General features: G+C 45.2%; 8 protein-coding genes across 8 annotated transcripts; 4 read left to right on the top strand and 4 right to left on the bottom strand.

Annotated features, from left to right (window-relative positions):
* Nucleotides 1-643: 643 nt before the first annotated feature.
* On the top strand, nucleotides 644-1,998 carry I203_102277 (uncharacterized protein; the record flags this gene model as incomplete). The annotated part of the gene is made up of 5 exons (XM_019146786.2): nucleotides 644-773; nucleotides 919-1,030; nucleotides 1,199-1,298; nucleotides 1,377-1,654; nucleotides 1,896-1,998. The coding sequence occupies 5 exons, from the start codon at nucleotides 644-646 to the stop codon at nucleotides 1,996-1,998; spliced, it is 723 nt and encodes a 240-aa protein (XP_019004319.2).
* Nucleotides 1,999-2,910: 912 nt separating this feature from the next.
* I203_102278 (uncharacterized protein) lies at nucleotides 2,911-3,440 on the bottom strand (the record flags this gene model as incomplete). Its single annotated transcript, XM_019146787.2, has 2 exons — nucleotides 2,911-3,168; nucleotides 3,231-3,440. The coding sequence occupies 2 exons, from the start codon at nucleotides 3,438-3,440 to the stop codon at nucleotides 2,911-2,913; spliced, it is 468 nt and encodes a 155-aa protein (XP_019004320.2).
* Nucleotides 3,441-6,319: 2,879 nt separating this feature from the next.
* On the top strand, nucleotides 6,320-7,420 carry I203_102279 (uncharacterized protein; the record flags this gene model as incomplete). Its single annotated transcript, XM_019146788.1, has 3 exons — nucleotides 6,320-6,520; nucleotides 6,697-7,035; nucleotides 7,118-7,420. The coding sequence occupies 3 exons, from the start codon at nucleotides 6,320-6,322 to the stop codon at nucleotides 7,418-7,420; spliced, it is 843 nt and encodes a 280-aa protein (XP_019004321.1).
* Nucleotides 7,421-7,902: 482 nt separating this feature from the next.
* Nucleotides 7,903-9,299, bottom strand: I203_102280 (uncharacterized protein; the record flags this gene model as incomplete). The annotated part of the gene is made up of 8 exons (XM_019146789.1): nucleotides 7,903-8,022; nucleotides 8,088-8,217; nucleotides 8,287-8,441; nucleotides 8,506-8,549; nucleotides 8,610-8,688; nucleotides 8,763-8,879; nucleotides 8,944-9,054; nucleotides 9,120-9,299. 8 exons carry the CDS (start codon nucleotides 9,297-9,299, stop codon nucleotides 7,903-7,905), a joined length of 936 nt encoding a protein of 311 aa, XP_019004322.1.
* A 382-nt stretch (nucleotides 9,300-9,681) lies between these two features.
* Nucleotides 9,682-12,319, top strand: I203_102281 (uncharacterized protein; the record flags this gene model as incomplete). The annotated part of the gene is made up of 13 exons (XM_019146790.1): nucleotides 9,682-9,821; nucleotides 9,889-10,029; nucleotides 10,093-10,371; nucleotides 10,436-10,538; nucleotides 10,602-10,670; nucleotides 10,727-10,831; nucleotides 10,890-10,974; nucleotides 11,029-11,096; nucleotides 11,175-11,395; nucleotides 11,479-11,802; nucleotides 11,864-11,978; nucleotides 12,038-12,127; nucleotides 12,218-12,319. 13 exons carry the CDS (start codon nucleotides 9,682-9,684, stop codon nucleotides 12,317-12,319), a joined length of 1,842 nt encoding a protein of 613 aa, XP_019004323.1.
* A 431-nt stretch (nucleotides 12,320-12,750) lies between these two features.
* On the bottom strand, nucleotides 12,751-14,432 carry I203_102282 (uncharacterized protein; the record flags this gene model as incomplete). The annotated part of the gene is made up of 5 exons (XM_019146791.1): nucleotides 12,751-13,347; nucleotides 13,450-13,589; nucleotides 13,662-13,717; nucleotides 13,873-14,125; nucleotides 14,300-14,432. 5 exons carry the CDS (start codon nucleotides 14,430-14,432, stop codon nucleotides 12,751-12,753), a joined length of 1,179 nt encoding a protein of 392 aa, XP_019004324.1.
* Nucleotides 14,433-14,803: 371 nt separating this feature from the next.
* Nucleotides 14,804-15,777, top strand: I203_102283 (uncharacterized protein; the record flags this gene model as incomplete). Its single annotated transcript, XM_019146792.1, has 3 exons — nucleotides 14,804-14,821; nucleotides 14,888-15,298; nucleotides 15,451-15,777. 3 exons carry the CDS (start codon nucleotides 14,804-14,806, stop codon nucleotides 15,775-15,777), a joined length of 756 nt encoding a protein of 251 aa, XP_019004325.1.
* A 606-nt stretch (nucleotides 15,778-16,383) lies between these two features.
* I203_102284 (uncharacterized protein) lies at nucleotides 16,384-17,593 on the bottom strand (the record flags this gene model as incomplete). The annotated part of the gene is made up of 3 exons (XM_019146793.1): nucleotides 16,384-16,586; nucleotides 16,654-17,155; nucleotides 17,321-17,593. The coding sequence occupies 3 exons, from the start codon at nucleotides 17,591-17,593 to the stop codon at nucleotides 16,384-16,386; spliced, it is 978 nt and encodes a 325-aa protein (XP_019004326.1).
* Between the last annotated feature and the right edge of the window lie 164 nt (nucleotides 17,594-17,757).

Raw genomic sequence — 17,757 nt, forward strand, 5'->3', positions numbered from 1 at the left:
CAGAGTCTGTTACATCACTCCCCGCAGGCAGACGCCCGGAGTCGACATATCTAGGCATTCTCAGTGCATGAACTGTACCTCGAAGGTGCCTTCCCCAGAAATCAGGGTCATTATATACTTCTCTTTTCCCGAACCTGTGTCAGTGCCCTTTCGGGCTAAGAGGGCGCTCTGCTCTGGAGTTGCGAAGACTCTTCGTGGCCAAATATATCTAGAGGATGCTCTATTGCAACATTCGTTGTCGGCTTTTTCGCACTCACTCTGCCTTTGACCTCGAAAAGTCGTTGCTCAGGAAATGAAGTGTTCATCCCGGAAGGATCACCTAGTCAGAGCATTTGCAGGATTCCAGACGACATGACAAGCAATACGCACAGCTAGTAAAAAATGCTATACTCAATTCACTACGAGTACAATGAACTTTCATGCTGCCACTCTAGTACCAGGACATAAGGAATCTGCGCCACCAAGCTTATGCATGAGTCGTCGTCATATCGGATTAATGTTATTCCGGCTTCAGGCCGATACTCGAGTATCTATCACGCTCTTCCTTGTTGTTTTTATCGCAGGCCATGACGAGTGTCCATACCATCCTTCCGATCATTGATCTTCCCCAGTCGACTGCCCACAGCAAGAGCCATCAGTAAGCATGCCAAATCTCGACTTCAGCATCCAATCTTGGGGCAAACCATCATCTCCAAAACGGGCTCTGTTGTTGCATGGTTTGATGGGAACTGGAACAGTATGGTTCAAAGTAGCTGAGATCCTGGTCGCTCAAGGTAAGCTATCGACTATTTCTCTACTTCATGCTCAGACTGCTTGTACGATGCTGACCGCTTGCAGGCTATGTAAGTGCACGTTCAACTCCACGCCCAGCTATCAGGCTGAGAAATTCATAGCGAGTCTATGCACCTGATCTTCTAGGTCATGGCTGGGCACCTCACAGTCGACCATACAACGTCCAAACAGTTACTCAGCATCTTGCCGACCATCTCAGAAACCAAGATATCCCATACGAGGTCATCGGGGGGGGGGGGTATCCTTCGGCTCTTCATTCGCATCCTCTCTGTACTCGTCGCTCCCGGAAAATCAGAAACCTAAAAGACTGGTATTAGCTGAACCGATATTGGACTACCCAACATTCACCAAAGAGGCCTTAGACGGGATGGTCAATTCTACCAAGGAAATAACCCTCCGAAGAGAGCATACTCAAAGCCAACCCTTCTTGGATCGGAGCTGAGGCCATCTTGAGGAGATTGAGTTTGAGTCTGATAGATCCGGAGGTCATCGTGCAACTGAGCGATGTGAGTGATTTGGGATGATGTGCACTCATGCACCTGTCCTTAGCGATTCTGTACGATGATGCTGATTTGAGTGACTAGGCCATGGTCAAAGGCGAATTCAGTCATTCCAACCTCCTTCCTTCCCAATCCGCCTCCACCTCAACTGAAATCATGATCCTCGGTGCAGACCCATCCGTGAAGACGGTCTATCCACCTGAAAATTCTGAGAGACTAGAGAAGGAATATCCTTATGTCAAGTTCGGATGGGTCAAAGGTGCAACACACGACATGCACAAGACTGACGCCGGAGTGCTAGCGAAGGTCATTGTAGGAGGTTTCGCAGGGGCAGAGAAGGCTGGAGTGACAGTGCTTAGAGGGTAAGTATATTATCAGTCTCAGAAGTGCAGGGATGGATTTCGATAAAGCAAAGAGTGTTCTCTGCACCAGCTGAACGGGCCGATTCTACAAAAGTCGAGCAAATGGTCTGAACGTAGACCATGAGGACGAGCGCTGGAAGATAGTCACTGACGTATAATATTACTGACGTCTTATGCCAAAAGGAAGATTATAGTCTCAGATCGTCGTTCTCAAAGACTGATGATGTGGTCACAATGACAGATCCAGACATGAATATATTGTCAACGAGGATTACATCGATGATGAAGTTATCACAGATGTGTTCTGGCCCAAAGCCGACCCGGCCACCAATATTAGCCCTTAGCTGTTGGGCTACTTGGGTACCGCTTTTCGTCAGTCATAGGGAAGTCCGGATGCTTGCTGATAAATTCAGGTCCTCAGCTTATCGTCCGTCTTCTATACAAAGCTGATACTGATCCTCTCATACGTAAGCACGCTGAGTATGACCTACATTTCGGAATTCTGTTTTTGTTAGATGCAGAGCCAGCCTCACATTTTCATTGTCACTTAGGCTAACTACTTGGAGAGTCCATTGCTTTACCTGTTACACTTGAGCAGTATTGCGAAACGAAATGTATAGCATTTCTTTCCCGGAACATCTTTGATTTTGATACTCATCCCGTGAAGGGGGACAGGAAAGATAACCGTAAGCTCACTTCGACCGATTATTGGACACTCGAGGCTGATATGTTTCGGTATACTCATTGTTAGCAATATGCCAAAGGACGACAAAACATACCACCAGGAGCTCCAGGGCTCTTCCAGTTCAGGCTCTTTCCTCGAGTCTCTTACAGTCAGTTCCACTAATTATGAAAACCCTTTGATTTCACAGAAGATGATACATTTCCTGAAGACAATGAGCTTTGGTTCCAATACCACTTTCGTCCCGTATTCTGCCGATCCAGCAGGAGGGTCTGCGGAAGCAACAACCAAGAGTGACAGCGAGAATCACACAGGATAAACCAATTATTACATGTTGGCGGTGAAAGTCCAAACGAACTCGATGTAGGCATTACAAGGATAGCTGGACAAGGACTATAGAGGTGATGAATGAATGAAATAACACGAGTTCTATGATCAATCGTATATCTCAGAATATAACGCTCATTTACATGTAGCCTAGTCATTCCCGGTAGCTCCAGAGTAGCATGCTTCGTCGTGCTGCTACTTACCTCATTCCTCATCAATAAAGGCGGCTTGCATAATGAGGGTGGGGTCAGGGGCTCTCTGAGATCGGCATGCGTCCCCATCCGAAGTACATCACCTCAGAATAAGTCTGATTCATATTTTGGGCTTGTTGATGCAGCTGTTCGACAAACTCTGGAGGACACTGTAGGAGTAGAGTGACACCATCCGGATTGAACAGATCGGGTGGCAGCGAGTTGAAGACTTCAGATCGAACTTCTTGAAGAACCCAATGCGGGAATACCAGGGCTGAAATTGTGGGAAGGGGGTCGAAGGGATTCCACGATTGCTATAAGATAGAAGTGCAATGAGCTATCCCAAGTTGAGCCTCGTGGTATAAATTCGACTTACTGGTCGAGTAGTGAAGTTGACTATCTGGGACAAGAACACACCTACAAGATAGACTTGAGCTGGCTGAAGTGAAGAGACGTAGGGGTTGAAGGTGTACCCTGAAGGGAGTGGGTTGAAAGGCATTTCACAGTAATCATAGTGATACCTTTGTCGATCAGACTGCGGCGGCGAGGCACCTGGTGGGACAAGCTTTCGGGAACCAAAACACATGACAGAGACAAGGTAGCGTATGAAATTGAACGCACCGTATGGCTGAGGGTGGAATGAGGAAGAATTCGTGTACGGTCTCATGGTGAAGAGATTTGTCTGCTGAGAATGATGATCATTTTTGTGTATGTGTTGACAGAAGAAGCAGACACAGCATCAACACGACCTTGAGGCGACCTCCCAAATTGGTTGCGATGGCGGCCCAAAACGACTTGATGTTTCCTTGGCTGCCATCACATTATTACTCACGCTGGAACAAGAGGCATGAGCGAGCTCTGCGCTGGTAACATGCCATTGCCTCTACACCACGCTGCAGTCGATATATATATATCGTTATACGTTTTTTTCCCGGAGGCTACTCCACAGGTACTGTAGCAAATTGCGGGTACAAATGCCACTTTCACCATCTTTACGTTTCTATTGCTCTCCTTTTTACGCTGTAGACTTGCTAAAATTGTAATGTCCTCTACGACACGTGATTCTTCAATCATTTCTATAGAAGAAGAACATCTGGACCTTCCTGACTTAGCTCCACAGCATCAAGGGGTTTTACGCCTCTCCGATCGAGCGTGTTAGACCATTTGGCCCCCATGATCGCGCAAGAAGATTGATCACAAAGTGGATTAGAAGGACAGAGACTTACTATTATTGATAAACGTGTATTCATGCTCCATATGTCTGCCCGCTACTGACAAAGGAGGATATTCTCCTACAATAGTGAATGACGCCAGAAGCACCTGCATCTTCCATTCCACCTTCTGCAAGCTATAAATACCAGAACACCCCTTCAAAGGTAATTAATTGCACTCGTTCTTCTAAAATCTTCATTTTGCCATAAAGAAATCTATCCCGCAGAGGACAAGCCCGAAATTTACGATGTCATCTGAGAGAACGGTCTCCGGCCACTGTAAATACCTCCTCCGGTCAAGCAACCACGAGGTACAAAGAACATAATTACGTCCAGGGATATTTCTCCGACGGATCTATAGGATGCGCGCATGAAAGCTGTCGAAGGGGCCCAAACAGGTGAGTTTACAATCATATTGTCCATCCTTCGACCAGTATATAATCCGTCTACGACTGTCATGGTCATCATAATGGTGGTTTACTTGCTAAAGACCTCATGGGCCGAAACTTTAGTCTTCGAGTCGTCCGAGACGGCCCGACCCAAGAGAATTATCTTTACAGATCCTGTGAGCTGAATGAGATAAGTGACTCAACTACGGAGGCTGTGATGGGAGGACTACAATTTGGAGATAATGGCACCGTGGGCGCAAAGATCCGATTTATCGCGAGTATGTCTATGCATCGTATCACTCGTGCAGACAGCGATGAGGTTGGTCTCTATTGGCAAAAGAGGTAGAGTATATTGCCTAGCTATATATAACAATCGGGTGAGGCAGGAAACATGAATATTATATGCCCTGATTGGTGTATGGAGTCGTTTGGTCCTTTGAGAAGAAGGCAATATTCTGATCCACCATGTCATTACTGAGGGCAGGTTTCAAGGGTCATTCCTGGTGTACAGCTGTCGGAATCTAGCATGTTTGGGAGACCGTCATCCTAGAGTTCAAATTTGATACCTATGACTGCCCGATATCGCTTGGTACAGCACGAAGAAAAGCCAACGCGACGTCATATATCGTACATCCTTTCTATCGCTTGAGAAGTCGCTCCATGGCAATGACAGCATAAGGATCATTTCGCTTCAAGCTGTGGAGAGCCCTCAGTTGGCTTTGTTACCTTCAATCCCCTGGCAGCAACATGGATACACTCTAGGTTGGGGAGTCGTGCCGCACTCTATCCAACCTGAAACCCTTTCAATACCATAGAGGCTGCTCGAAGCACTAACTTATGAGAGTCAACAATCATGCCTCAAGATACCGGACAGTCGACACAGTCACAAGCCACTGGCACTTCAAATGGTTTCAAGCATCACTTGGCACTCCATACCTACTCTGACGGATCTTCAGGCTGTGGTCATGATGATTGTGCGAGCGTACCTTCAAGGTAAGACATCTTCCGGACCAGATTGTTGTCGTAAGTCTGACACGATTGGCTGGCTCACTTTTCTTTTCGGTATCAAAGCTGCCGATGCATTTTTGACACCCAAACGAGGAAGTATATCTTTGTTCTGGCTTCCGTACTGGACCAAAGTTCTTCAGCAGTGGTAGGCAACAGCAACACCAAGGCAAGTAGTAGCCACACTGGGAGATAGGAAATTTCACGGAACATCCTTTCCCACCAAATTTGTGTATCGTTCCCATAACACAGAGTCAAACAGGGTGATATGCTGTTGATATGTTATTGTGCTCGTGCATCTGCTGAACCTAAAGGCATCTCTCCCTGTACATCAAAGAAAGATATTTCCCTGCGATTCCTTCCAAATGATGTGACTTGCCTTTTCAATTTAGAGGATCGGAAAGCAACAAATTTCTGAATCCCCTTTCGCCATGTCTATGATCTCCCTAAATTGGCTTTGGCCTGGCCCCTTCTTGTTGAGTTTCAGTAGCAGCTTATGCATTCAAACAGTTTTTCGTGGATCAATACAGTACGTTGGAGACAACTCGTCCGCTACCAAGACCAAAACCCACCCGAAGCACTGCAGGATCTTCTCCGCACCAGATCTGAAGGAGCTCTTCGCTTCTTTCGAACAAAGGATAGTGACAAGTGAATCGACTCGAATCATACAAGATGCAAATTTTCAATAATGAAATGTCCGATATTCTCATCCCAAATACTGCGAATTTAAACCTTTCATTTTTTATACTGAAATACAAGATAACCTTTTCAATACAACGCAACTGCTCCCCATCGAAATCCTGATTCTGACATATTGGACAATCCACCTTTTTCCATATTACGAGACATAAACAGCGAACATGACTGACAGCTCCAAATTCAGAAAGACCATAGACCTCTTACCCGGAGACCTATATGTCGAGATCCTAAAATCTTTCAGGAAATTCGGTGTGTTCGGATGTCAAATTGCCATAATCCGAGAAATTGATGGTGAAGTCGAACCTTTGGGTGTATCTTATCCTATGGGTACGCTTGATGGAAAAACGGATGTAGTGGGAGAGGTGAGTTTCATCGAGATTGCAGAATGCCAGAGCTTTGCCGTTTTCGCCGCTTTGTGATACTCCGTTTTGGGTAGTTACCGTACTTACATATATTATTTTCGTTTCTTCCTTACGCCTTTTCCCCTTTCTTTCCTCACTCACTGCAGGAATCAGTAAATGATACTGTTATTTAATAGGATATATTCCCACTTGGCGGATCAACCCTATTCATCGCGCTAGTGGCGCTGCACAAAGCACTTGAATTGAAGGGATACAGTCTCACCACGCCCCTGAAGGAAGTGGTGTCAGAAATGACCCTACTGGATAATGGTATAGACGAGACCAAAAACTGCGTTGATATCTTGAACCACAAAAAGTGTACATCTGGTGAGATTGATGAGAATGCTAAGAAAATCATCGAACAGTTGAGTAAGAAGGATTATGTCACTTTCGTTCAAGAGGAGGTATTGACGGCTTGTAATATGAAATGCTCCAAGATTGAGCAAGGAAAAGTATGGAGTAATGGTAGAGATCTGGTGAGTGACTTCTTGAGTAGATCATATAGCCTAATGTCTTGGGATGACTATATCGTGAGCATCATGCTGATCTGATCATCAGCTGAAATTCCACTGCAACCCTCAATTCAGCAAATTGTACGGCCATATCTTGATCGAAGACCACCAGAGTAGCTCACAATCAAGGTTAGTCAAGAGCACTTATGCGGGTGTGGAGGTGTACGAGATCGAATCAGAAGATGATCAGTATGGTAATTTGACCGTTATATTGGGAGGTCATCGAACCCAATTGATCGTTCTTTACAAGAAGAGCGATGGGAAACAAGGCAGAGAAAAAGAAGATTTCGTGGCTTGGTTGAAACCGAGGTTGATTGAACATCTCTCCAAACTTGTTGTCCAACAATAGTAGTTTGAAAGTCCAAACCTTTCTCAGGACTACAGACTGGGCTGACTCATGAGGCCGGCTTCAATCATGGGTATGGAATAAATGTGCAAGAGAAATAATAAAAGACAAATTCAGAAAAAAGCAAAAAAAAAATCAAAGACACCAGGGGAAAAGAGGGAATGGCGTATCGACTGTACGAGGGCTTCAGAGGTAGATGTTTCTAAATAGATGTTTGAAGTAGGACCTGATGATCGGGTTTGTGCGTACATCCAATGCAAATGTGAATACACCATGCAAATTCAGAATTGTTGATCTCAGACCCTCCGAAAATACAGACCAATTTCTTCCGGCTTTGTCGACGTTCGATCAGCTTACAACGCCTTTGCGTGTGAACTCGTTTTGTATCGGTCGTTCGCCATTATATATCATTAATTCTCGTTCGATTTTGTACACAGTTTCACTTTCTATTCGTTATGTTATGGTATTCTCACAGGTCGACTTAATTAGTAATCTTCCTCATCATCCTCAATCGCAATCGTATCATCACCTTCTTCTCGTTCATCCTCCCTCCTTTTCTCTCTTCGAGCAAATTCATCCGCACGCTTTTGTAGAGCAGGATTGGCCTACAATTTCCATGAGACAGATCAGCGCGCTCATTCTTCCCTCCTGTCCCAATGTCAGCACTGACCTTTAAATCAGTCTTATCTAATACAGCCGAACATCCCGTCACAGGACATTTCGCAGGTCTTCTCGATTTACGAGCACTATCGACTAGATCTCTAATGGCTTCTCCGGAATAGTTGTGTCCACATTTATTACTAAGAGTAATGTCATCAACATTCAGCTTTATATTTTGATCTATGGCGGGGGAAGGTATAGGCACTCACCTGGTAGTGGCATCTTCGAACAGTACCAAAGTAATAGGACATCTGTAATTTTGGGTAACACCACCAACATCGAAATCATCGTCGTCTGATTCATCGTCCGGTCCCTTTTCTAACCATTGTGAGACCGGTGGACAAGCTGTCGAATGATTGACTTCCTGTAGGTGAACCGGGAATTCAAGTTAGTTTGGCTTCAGCTTGGTCTTTGCAGATCTCTCTCACCCATAAAGCTGAGCGGAAATCCGCATATTCCTTCGAATTCTTATCTGCGATCAAGTGTTCACATGTCAGTCCGTTGAACTGCTCGTGGTTAGATTCGTACTCACATTTTGCCCTTTTAGATTTACCCAGGTATTCAGTCTCCCTCGGAATTGATAATTGCTCATAGGAAGATTCGATATTTGACTTTATCAGGGAGATCATTCTGATCAATAACAATTACGATCATTGAATGATAATGGACTGATACGTTCACTCACATATTCCTCACCTGCTCTCAGCTGATTGATTATATCTTCCAGTACTCCAATCTTCATAGTAAGCAATTCTCGCTGGTCCAAAGCTTTGAAGAATGAATTTTCGACTTCGTCTATTGCCTGTAAATGCTGTATATCAGCTACCAATGTCATGCTTGACGCATGTGACAAGCTATCAGCTTACAGGTTCATCCTGCTGTGAATCTTCAAGGGCGATAGCGGTCTCCTTGACAATCTCCAAACCTTCTTCTATTCGGGATATGACCTCTTTCAGTTTGTCCATCGTCGTTCGTAGCTACATAGCACATCAGGACATCAGCTTATCAACGACATCGAGCCTCAGTCAAGGGATGCACCTACCTGAGGGATAGCCGAATGAGTACTCTTGGAGATGCTTCGATTCTCGAACGTCTCTTTTGTCCATCCTTCCTCTTCAATCATGTCATCCTCCCCATCCAACTCAGGCGATGATCGTGCGGGGACAGACCTGCGAGATGGACCCGCTTCTGGAGCTTCTTCTGATGTTATTCGGATCGGCATATTGTTGCTGAGATTTGGACTTCACGAATTAATCATCTGTCCATGTGAATGAGTAGTAGCGGAGCATCAGCAGAAATTCGTACCTCTCATAGGTGTACTTTCATCATCTCAACCCAGCTTGACGCGGGGGGATGATCTAATGATTAAATTGATCCCGTCCGTCGGTCATATGGGAGAGAGTTGAGTTGACGCGTCTCTCCATAGCCATACGCGACTATCACCGTCTGCTAACATTGATGACATTGACTAGGGTTGACTCATCTATTTCGATCTTTTCTTTTGCTTCTGCTCAACTTGTGCATTCTTCCTCATCCATCATCCTTCTTCTTTCCTTCTCACACCCAAACCTCTTGATCCTCATCGCTTCTATCATTCAAGCAAAATGTCAAGTCCACTTACCGCAGGCTTCTGCGAGTTGGTGTTCAATTCTGCCGATGCTCCTGAAGGGGTCACCCCCACCCTTCAGGTGTTGAGCGTCAAAAAGATCAACGCTCCTGGCGCTTCCGGACAAGACAGATACAGGTGGGTTCAGCTGGACGAAGAATGGGGACGGGCCACGTCTGAAGCTGACTCGCACCATGCATCACAGGCTCATCTTATCAGATGGAAAACACTTTATTCAAGCTATGATTGCCACCCAGCTCAATGGGATGGTCGAATCGAAAGAGATAGATAGAAACGTATTGATCAAGTTGACAGGATATGTAACGAATGCAGTACAAGGTAGAAAGTGAGCTCATCCTCTCGTTGTCGCTTCGTGCGAATGTAACTCATATATATGGTGTTTTTAAAGACTCGTGATCATCCTTCAACTGGAGACTGTACCATGGAATGGAGAGAAGATTGGTAATCCCACCAACATCGAACAACAACAGCAACAAGGGAATCAATCTACATCCACATCAGCTGCGCCAGCGCCGGTACCCAAACAGGAAGTCGGCGGATTCCAAGCTAGACAACAATCGGCTGCTGGAAGAGGTGGAGCCCAAGCTAGGGCGGGTGCAGGTGGAAGAGGAAAAGCTGAAGTCGGTCCATTATATCCTATCGAAGGATTGAGTCCGTATCAGAACAAGTGAGTCGATCAGCTGCAGGCCAGCGGACTTCCGCTGTTAGCTGATATAGTGACTAAATCGTAGATGGACCATCAAAGCTCGTGTCACCCAAAAATCAGATATCAAACATTATTCGAATCAACGAGGTGAAGGAAAATTATTCAGCGTCACCTTCATGGACGAGACTGTGAGTCATATGGTAGATGCCTACATCGTCTGAGGAAGAAGACTAGCTGATCATGTTAAATAGGGAGAGATCAGAGCTACAGGGTTCAACGAGGCTGTAGACAACTTTTACAATTTACTTGAAGAAGGAAAGGTGAGCTTGTTAGGTCTGACATGTATACAGGCATCTAGCTGACTCAGGGTGGTTAGGTATTCTTCATTTCAAGAGCTCGTATCAACATCGCCAAGAAGCAGTTCAGCAATGTCAATAACGAGTATGAGATCATGTTTGAGAACCAAACGGAAATAGAACCTGTCAGTCTACGTAACAGCATTTTTCGTCTGAAAGAAATTAGCTGACAATCCTGCTTAGTGCGATGATGATACCGTTCCTCAAGTCAAGTACAACTTTAAGGGAATCGATCAGCTAGGAGACGTGCAAAAGGACGAATTATGTGGTAAGTCGATACACAAACCGATTGGTCGGTCTCCACTAACGGACAGTATCGCAGATGTCATCGGTATAGTAAAGGAAGTAGGTGAAATGGGAGAAATAACATCAAAGGCTACCAACAAACCTGTAAGTTGGATCATCTCTCATTGTCACCTGCATGATTTGTGTGTTGATCAAGTCGATTCAATTATGGTAATTCAACAGTTCGCCAAACGAGATATCCAATTAGTCGATTCTTCCGGTCACAGTGTCCGACTTACCCTGTGGGGTAAACAAGCCGATACATTCAAAGCGGACGATCAACCTGTCGTTGCTTTCAAGGGTGTCAAAGTCGGTGATTTCGGTGGTAGATCTTTATCGATGTTCAGCTCTGCGACAATGTCCATCAATCCTGATATTCCTGAAGCTCACCAACTGAGGGGATGGTGAGTTAACGGTTATGTCTTCCTCACATTGTTTTCATTCAGTATCAGTCCGTTAATCAATGACTGATGGTTATACTTGATAGGTTCGACGCGGAAGGACGAAATACCCAATTCCAACAATACACCAACGCCATGAATAACACTTCCGGAGCAGGTGGAGCAGGTGCGGGAGTCGGAGCCAAACCATCTGAACTCAAGACTATCGGAGAAGCCAAGGATGAAGGATTGGGAATGTCTGAAAAGACAGATTATTTTACCACTTCAGCGACTATCGCTTTTGTTAAACAGGAGACCTTCAGTTATCCAGCTTGTGCGAACCCAGAGGGATGTAACAAGAAAGTGGTAGATGATGGTTCGGGTTGGCACTGTGAGAAATGTGATAGAAAATGGGATGCACCCATTCATCGGTGAGTGTGCACGCAAATGAAATGGCTAGGTTCAGGCTGACAGACAATCTGCTTATTACAGATATATCCTCTCGATGAATGTGATGGATCATACGGGATCATTCTGGATTACAGCGTTCAACGAGCAAGCTGAACAAATCATGGATATCAGTGCCAACGAGTTAATGAGGCTGAAGGTGAGCTGGGTTGGTAGCCGCGATCGCATTACCTGTAGCTGATCATGCCGTATGTATAGGACGAAGGAAGTGATGTGAATTCGTATTTCCAGAAAGCTACTGGTAAAACACTTACTTTCCAAATGATGGCTAAACAAGATTCATTCAATGTAAGTCACTCGGCGGATTCAACCATATGTTCTGGAGTTCACTAGAGAAGAGAAAGCCGCAGGCTGACAAGTGTATTGTGACTGATGTAGGACCAACCAAGAGTCAGATATCAATGTAGGAAAGTAGCTCAACCGGATTACGCATCTGACAGTGCTCATCTGATCTCTTTGATCAACTCCATGAACGTATAGATAGATGCATAGTCAGGGTACAGGATGGTGAATCAGCGATCAGGTGTTACTTGTGACTGTAAGAGTGGATTGTTGTTGAGAGATGATGATCGATGGGTGATGGGTGATGATTTCTCTATGTATATTATCATATATCAATGTGAATTGTGAACATGACTGATGATCTCGATCGAACAATACAATACATGCAATGCAATACGTGTGGTGTTTACGCCGGCGATCTTGGCTGATAGGTATATGATATAAGATATAATTCATGTCACTTCGTTTGTATATTAGGGTATTGAAATGGGTATTCAACTAGAAGTAAGAAACATGAAAGAGAAACATACAAGTTGATATATGATGGAGAGAGAGAGCCATGAGTCAGAAAATGAAGCAGAAAAAACAAAAAACTGCCAATTCTATCACTTCCAAGCGATACTAGAATATCATACCTTCCACCTCTCCATCCTCTCTCTCAAGCTCTTTATAACCTGTTCATTAATCTGTTCCTGTACCTTCTTCTTTTCATCTTTTGACAATTTCTGTTCACCTTGATTCAACTCTTTCTCGACCCGCCCGGGAGTAAGATTAAAAGGGTTGAACGATATTGTTCGACCGTCAGAAAGGGATATATGAGATAATGGTTCTCCATTTCTATCCACTTCTACTTCCTCCTTGTCATCATGATTATGAGTATTGATGTTTGCAGCGAGTGACTGACGGAATATCAATGACGGTCCTCTCTTCTTTTTCAATCTACTTGAGGATGAGGTCGATTTCGATGAAGGCGTCTTGGAAGATAACATCTTAGCTTCGATCTCTTCCGGATTAGGCAGATCATCATCATCGTCATTCTCTTCTTCCTCCTCTTCTGAGGTAGAAGCTTCTTCCTGTTCTGATTGTGTACGAGAAGAGGAAGTCGGCTTACTCCTCGTAGAGGATTTAGATAGAGGCGATGTGAGAGGTCTGTTTGGATTGGATCGAGAGGCGAATAGAGGTGTGGGTGGTAAGGCGGGGTTGAAAATGTGATTTTGGGGTAGGGACTGGCACAAGAATGAATATCAGCTATAGGGCTATATCTAATATGGGACTGAATCCGACAGTCACGTCGGACGGTGGTATGCAGTGACTGCTGTTGTACTCACACTTGGTCCTTTAGATGTGGAAGGTGCGGCTTCACTCTTGCCTTTCCTATCTGTTGCTGACGTAGCAGCTTTACTTCGTGTTGTAGACGAAGGTGCTTGAGCTATGCGTGTAGAAGACGGCGTTGGAGCATCTCGACGAGCTATGAACACGACTGTTAGCTCAGCTGCACTATTGTCGTTCACATCGAGGCATAGTTGTAAGATTCACTCACGATTCTTCTTTCCTCGTTCGGGTGAGTTATCTGTGGTTGCAGTGCCATTACGTTTCCTGTTATACATGCGCGTAAGTCAGTACAGATAATATTGTGAGTCTTATACATATCAGTAGAGGACCTCAAGTAGATATGCGACGACTCTCCGGGTCTTCCAGTATACTTCATTGGCAAGATAAATGGCGATCAAAGGAATCAACCCTAAACTCACCTCTTCCCTTTAACAACCTCTTCCCTCTCTTTCTCCTCTTTCTCCTCCCTCACTTTCTCTTTCTTCTCGAAACTCTCCCTTCGTATCTTTTGCAACGTGCCTGCCCATCCACCGCCCCATTTCTTCTCCAAGTCAGCTAAGGTCATACCCCTCAATTCCCTTGGAATAGAAAGGATCTCGGACTCTTCCCTCATTCTGAATGAGGCGAGGGTACGGGAGAGGATTGAGCGGAAGTACAGTGTCTTGTCGGCCACTGGGTTCGCATTCAATCGTTTGTTATCACAGGGGATGAAAGAAGTCATCGTGCATCGGATCGAGCAGTCCGAAGGTGAAGCCAGCATGAACCAAATTATTTGAACAGGAAGAAGTGTCAAGTGAATATCAGATCAGCCTTTCCAGCTCATTCGAGATTGGCGATCGGACTCACCCTCGATATCAAAATTTGCCAACAAGCCCTGCTTCTCTACTTCACTATACATACTCTTACTCCTGCTTTGCGGTGGGGGTGTTGATATTACTACATTGGTAGGAGGGGCTCTACGGGTTTTGGTAGACGCCATGGTGCCGTTGCTTCGGTGTTTTTAAGGAGTATGTCAGATGTTATCGGGCCTTCTGTTGAATGAACCGCGTCAGATACGTGTAACGACAGCAAGAGATGAACCAGATTGTTGTTGAACTTGGAAAGGGGGGCAGTAGGTGTAGAGCAGAGTTCAAATGTTTTCTATGTCCCAGAGATGTTAGTCGCGTGTTTACCTCTTATAAGCTTCTTGTTTGGGCGAATCACCTTCTGGTTACGTAAGCCCGCTTGTCACCTCCCTCAACCAACCTCCACACCATCAAGCTGATGAAATGGACGTGTTTTGACTTTCTCAGATGCAGCAGTTATGCTGATGTTTGATTATGATAATATCACTGAGAAGCATCGATCAGTATGACGACGAGCATCACAGTAAGTAACCTGATAACTGAATGAGATTGCATGAATGCTGACGCTGATATACCCTGGGCCCAACAGGACGCACGGTATAATGTACTTCACCACACCTCCTCCTACACTTCGTCATTACTATTCGACGAACCACCCGAGACAGGTTGGTCGGTGATGCCAGGCTACGATGAAACTCTCAATATACCTATCGAACTTGAACCACCGAGATTTGATGCGGATGAGACTCTGCCTAATCAGATACACCCCTCATACCCTTATGGTCGACCGCTAAGTCTAGGGAAGAAATCAGGTGGAAGTAAAGGAAAGGGCGTGGGTAATTTACTGGGTACAATTGGTATGGGTATGTCGATGAATCTGAGAGGTGGAGAATGGACTGGAGAAAGCGGGAGGACAGGGGGTCAATGGCAGGAATGGGGGCTGGAAGAGGTGAAAAGCTCGGGTGGGGGAGGAAAGAGGGAAGTACCTCCTGGAATGGCTGTGAGTGATATCAATTGCGAGAGTGACGTTGTGTAACCAGCTTCCCCAAGATACCATCTACTTCATGCGTCTCAGAAGGAGAAAGGCTACATACGATGTCAATCATGAATGTGTGACTGGACTACTGATTTACCCTGTATCCATATATGTAGGGAGCCAAACGACCGCCTTCTCCACCTTCACCATCTCTTCACCCATCCTCAATCCCACCGCCTCGTTCAATGCACCTACGCCGTCTGATCGAACGACAACAGTCATCACCTTCCATACCGAATGAAGGGTTTGACGCACCAGTGCCGAATGAAACGTATGATGAACCTAGTTCACCTCAGCAACAACAGCAACAACAAAATCAGCCCATAGAACAGACAAGGAACAGTAGGAATGTAGTGGGTACAGGAAGTGAGAGGGAGAATGAAGATGAGGATGGCAATGGGCACGGAGGGAGTGAAGAGGAGAGGATGGATGACGAGGATTGATCGGTCTTATATAATGTACGGTCTGTACTTATCACTTTATTGCTCATTGTATCGTATAATATCGACTTCTTATGCATGGTTGACGACGCCAGGTCGTATGGCTATGCCACAGAGTGGTTTGACAGGGGAACAGCATAGAGCTCAGTCCTTTAAGCCATATAAAGTTTGAAATTGAATGCTATGCTGTTCTCATGATGACAGGAGAAACGCATAGCCACGCAAGGAGTACAATTGGAACGATAGCCTATGCAGTTCTTTAAACAAACCTAAAGGCTTTCGCAAGCACGAGTGATCTCCTTCTCGGAGAAACGCGTAGGTATGTTTTTGGAACGATAGCAAGAGGCTATATGCTGTTCCCTATTCGATGGTGTATAACCGATCATTAGGTAGCCTCTCTAATCGGAGAACAGCATAGAGTCGATGTCATCAAATTTGGAACGATAGACTATACGTTTCTCGAAGACGAATGACCAAGGGCATTTGGAATTCTTTTACATTCCAGTACATGCATGGAAGGACTACTACACTGTTGGGTTATTTCATTCACGATGCATATATATACCTACTGCTCATGCGTTGTTGATCGTCCAACTGCTGATTGCCCACTCATCTGCCCAACTGAGCTCGAACAGTCTCTTCCAGCCTGCCCTTAACTCTAGGCGCTATAGAGCCGTTCAGCGCTGCTGTCCAGGATGCGATTTGGATAGCTTGTTCGGATGACTTGGATGGTAGAGGGGATAGGATCGGAATAGGAGATGAAGGGAATTGAGGTGTGGATAGGGATTGGTGCGTTGATGATGTTTTACGAGCTACAGGACAAACTGGGTCAGCTTTTCTTCCAATTGTGTGGTTGAAGGTATAGGAATGGCAGCTCACGATGACCCAAACCATTGATTATACTACTCTTGCTGGATTGCAACAACAAGGGGTTCTTACCGAACAGACCATTCTTGGAGTGATCGGCAACTTCGAACGTCAGTTGTCGTCTAGGTAACATCACCCTTTTCTCTCTCGCATTTAATTTGGGTGTATCTCTTGATGCTCCCCTTCTACTACCTGCTCTGGCATTTCTCTGATTCTGGCCTTGACCTTGACCTTGACCTTGTCTACTGTTGGTCCGGTTGTTCTCCCTTCTTTGTCTTCTAATCACATCAGGAGGTAAAGATGATCTGGAAGATGATTCGCTGATCACATCCAACGATACATCTTTCAAAGATCCTTTTCGAGAGGTAGGAGTAGAAGTGGATGGACCGGAAGAGGAGAGATCTGAATTCTCGAAGAAGTTCGATTCTTCTTGGATATTGTTGATATCAAGCGTATCTTTGTTTTTGTTGGATGGTCGAGGGTTCAAAGTGATTCTGGATTTGGTTTCATTACGCTATTGACGTTCCAAGCATGACATAAAATCAGTACAATCGCTTCATGGATAGTCAACGATTCATCTCGAGGCTAAAGCCCTCTACAGTTGAGAGCTTGACGTGGCTGTAACCCTCTTCTGGCATTCGCCTACACGGTAGATACCAATAATCGATGAGCAACTCACACCTTTCTTCGCCTGTTGCCTTTCAATTCTCACTCCAGAAGTTTCTTTGAACAGATCTTTCCTCACCGAAGGAGATATGTTGATCTTCAGATCCGTGGGTAATTGACGTTGTCTACCGGGTTGAGTTTTGAAACCAAGAGCCTCAGCTGATTTCGGTTGAGGGGGTAATTCAGGTTCGTTGGAGTAGTACCTGGGTACTGAGGTGAACAAGGAGCGGGATGTGATCCCATGTCGGGCTGATCGAGAGATGAGGGATGTGGTTGGTCGTGACATCTTGAAGGCTCGATGCGGATGAGCTCTGCTCGTCTATGTTATCTTGTGTCTTGTTGAAAGCGCGATCCTACATATGTATATGCACTTTTGTGAGCTACATACATCACAGAGAGGATGATTTCCGACTTTCTGGGATAAAATGGATTAAATCAGCGGGTCGATGA

Source organism: Kwoniella mangroviensis, assembly GCF_000507465.2.
Source record: "Kwoniella mangroviensis CBS 8507 chromosome 1 map unlocalized Ctg01, whole genome shotgun sequence".
Classification (NCBI taxonomy): Eukaryota; Fungi; Basidiomycota; class Tremellomycetes; order Tremellales; family Cryptococcaceae; genus Kwoniella; species Kwoniella mangrovensis.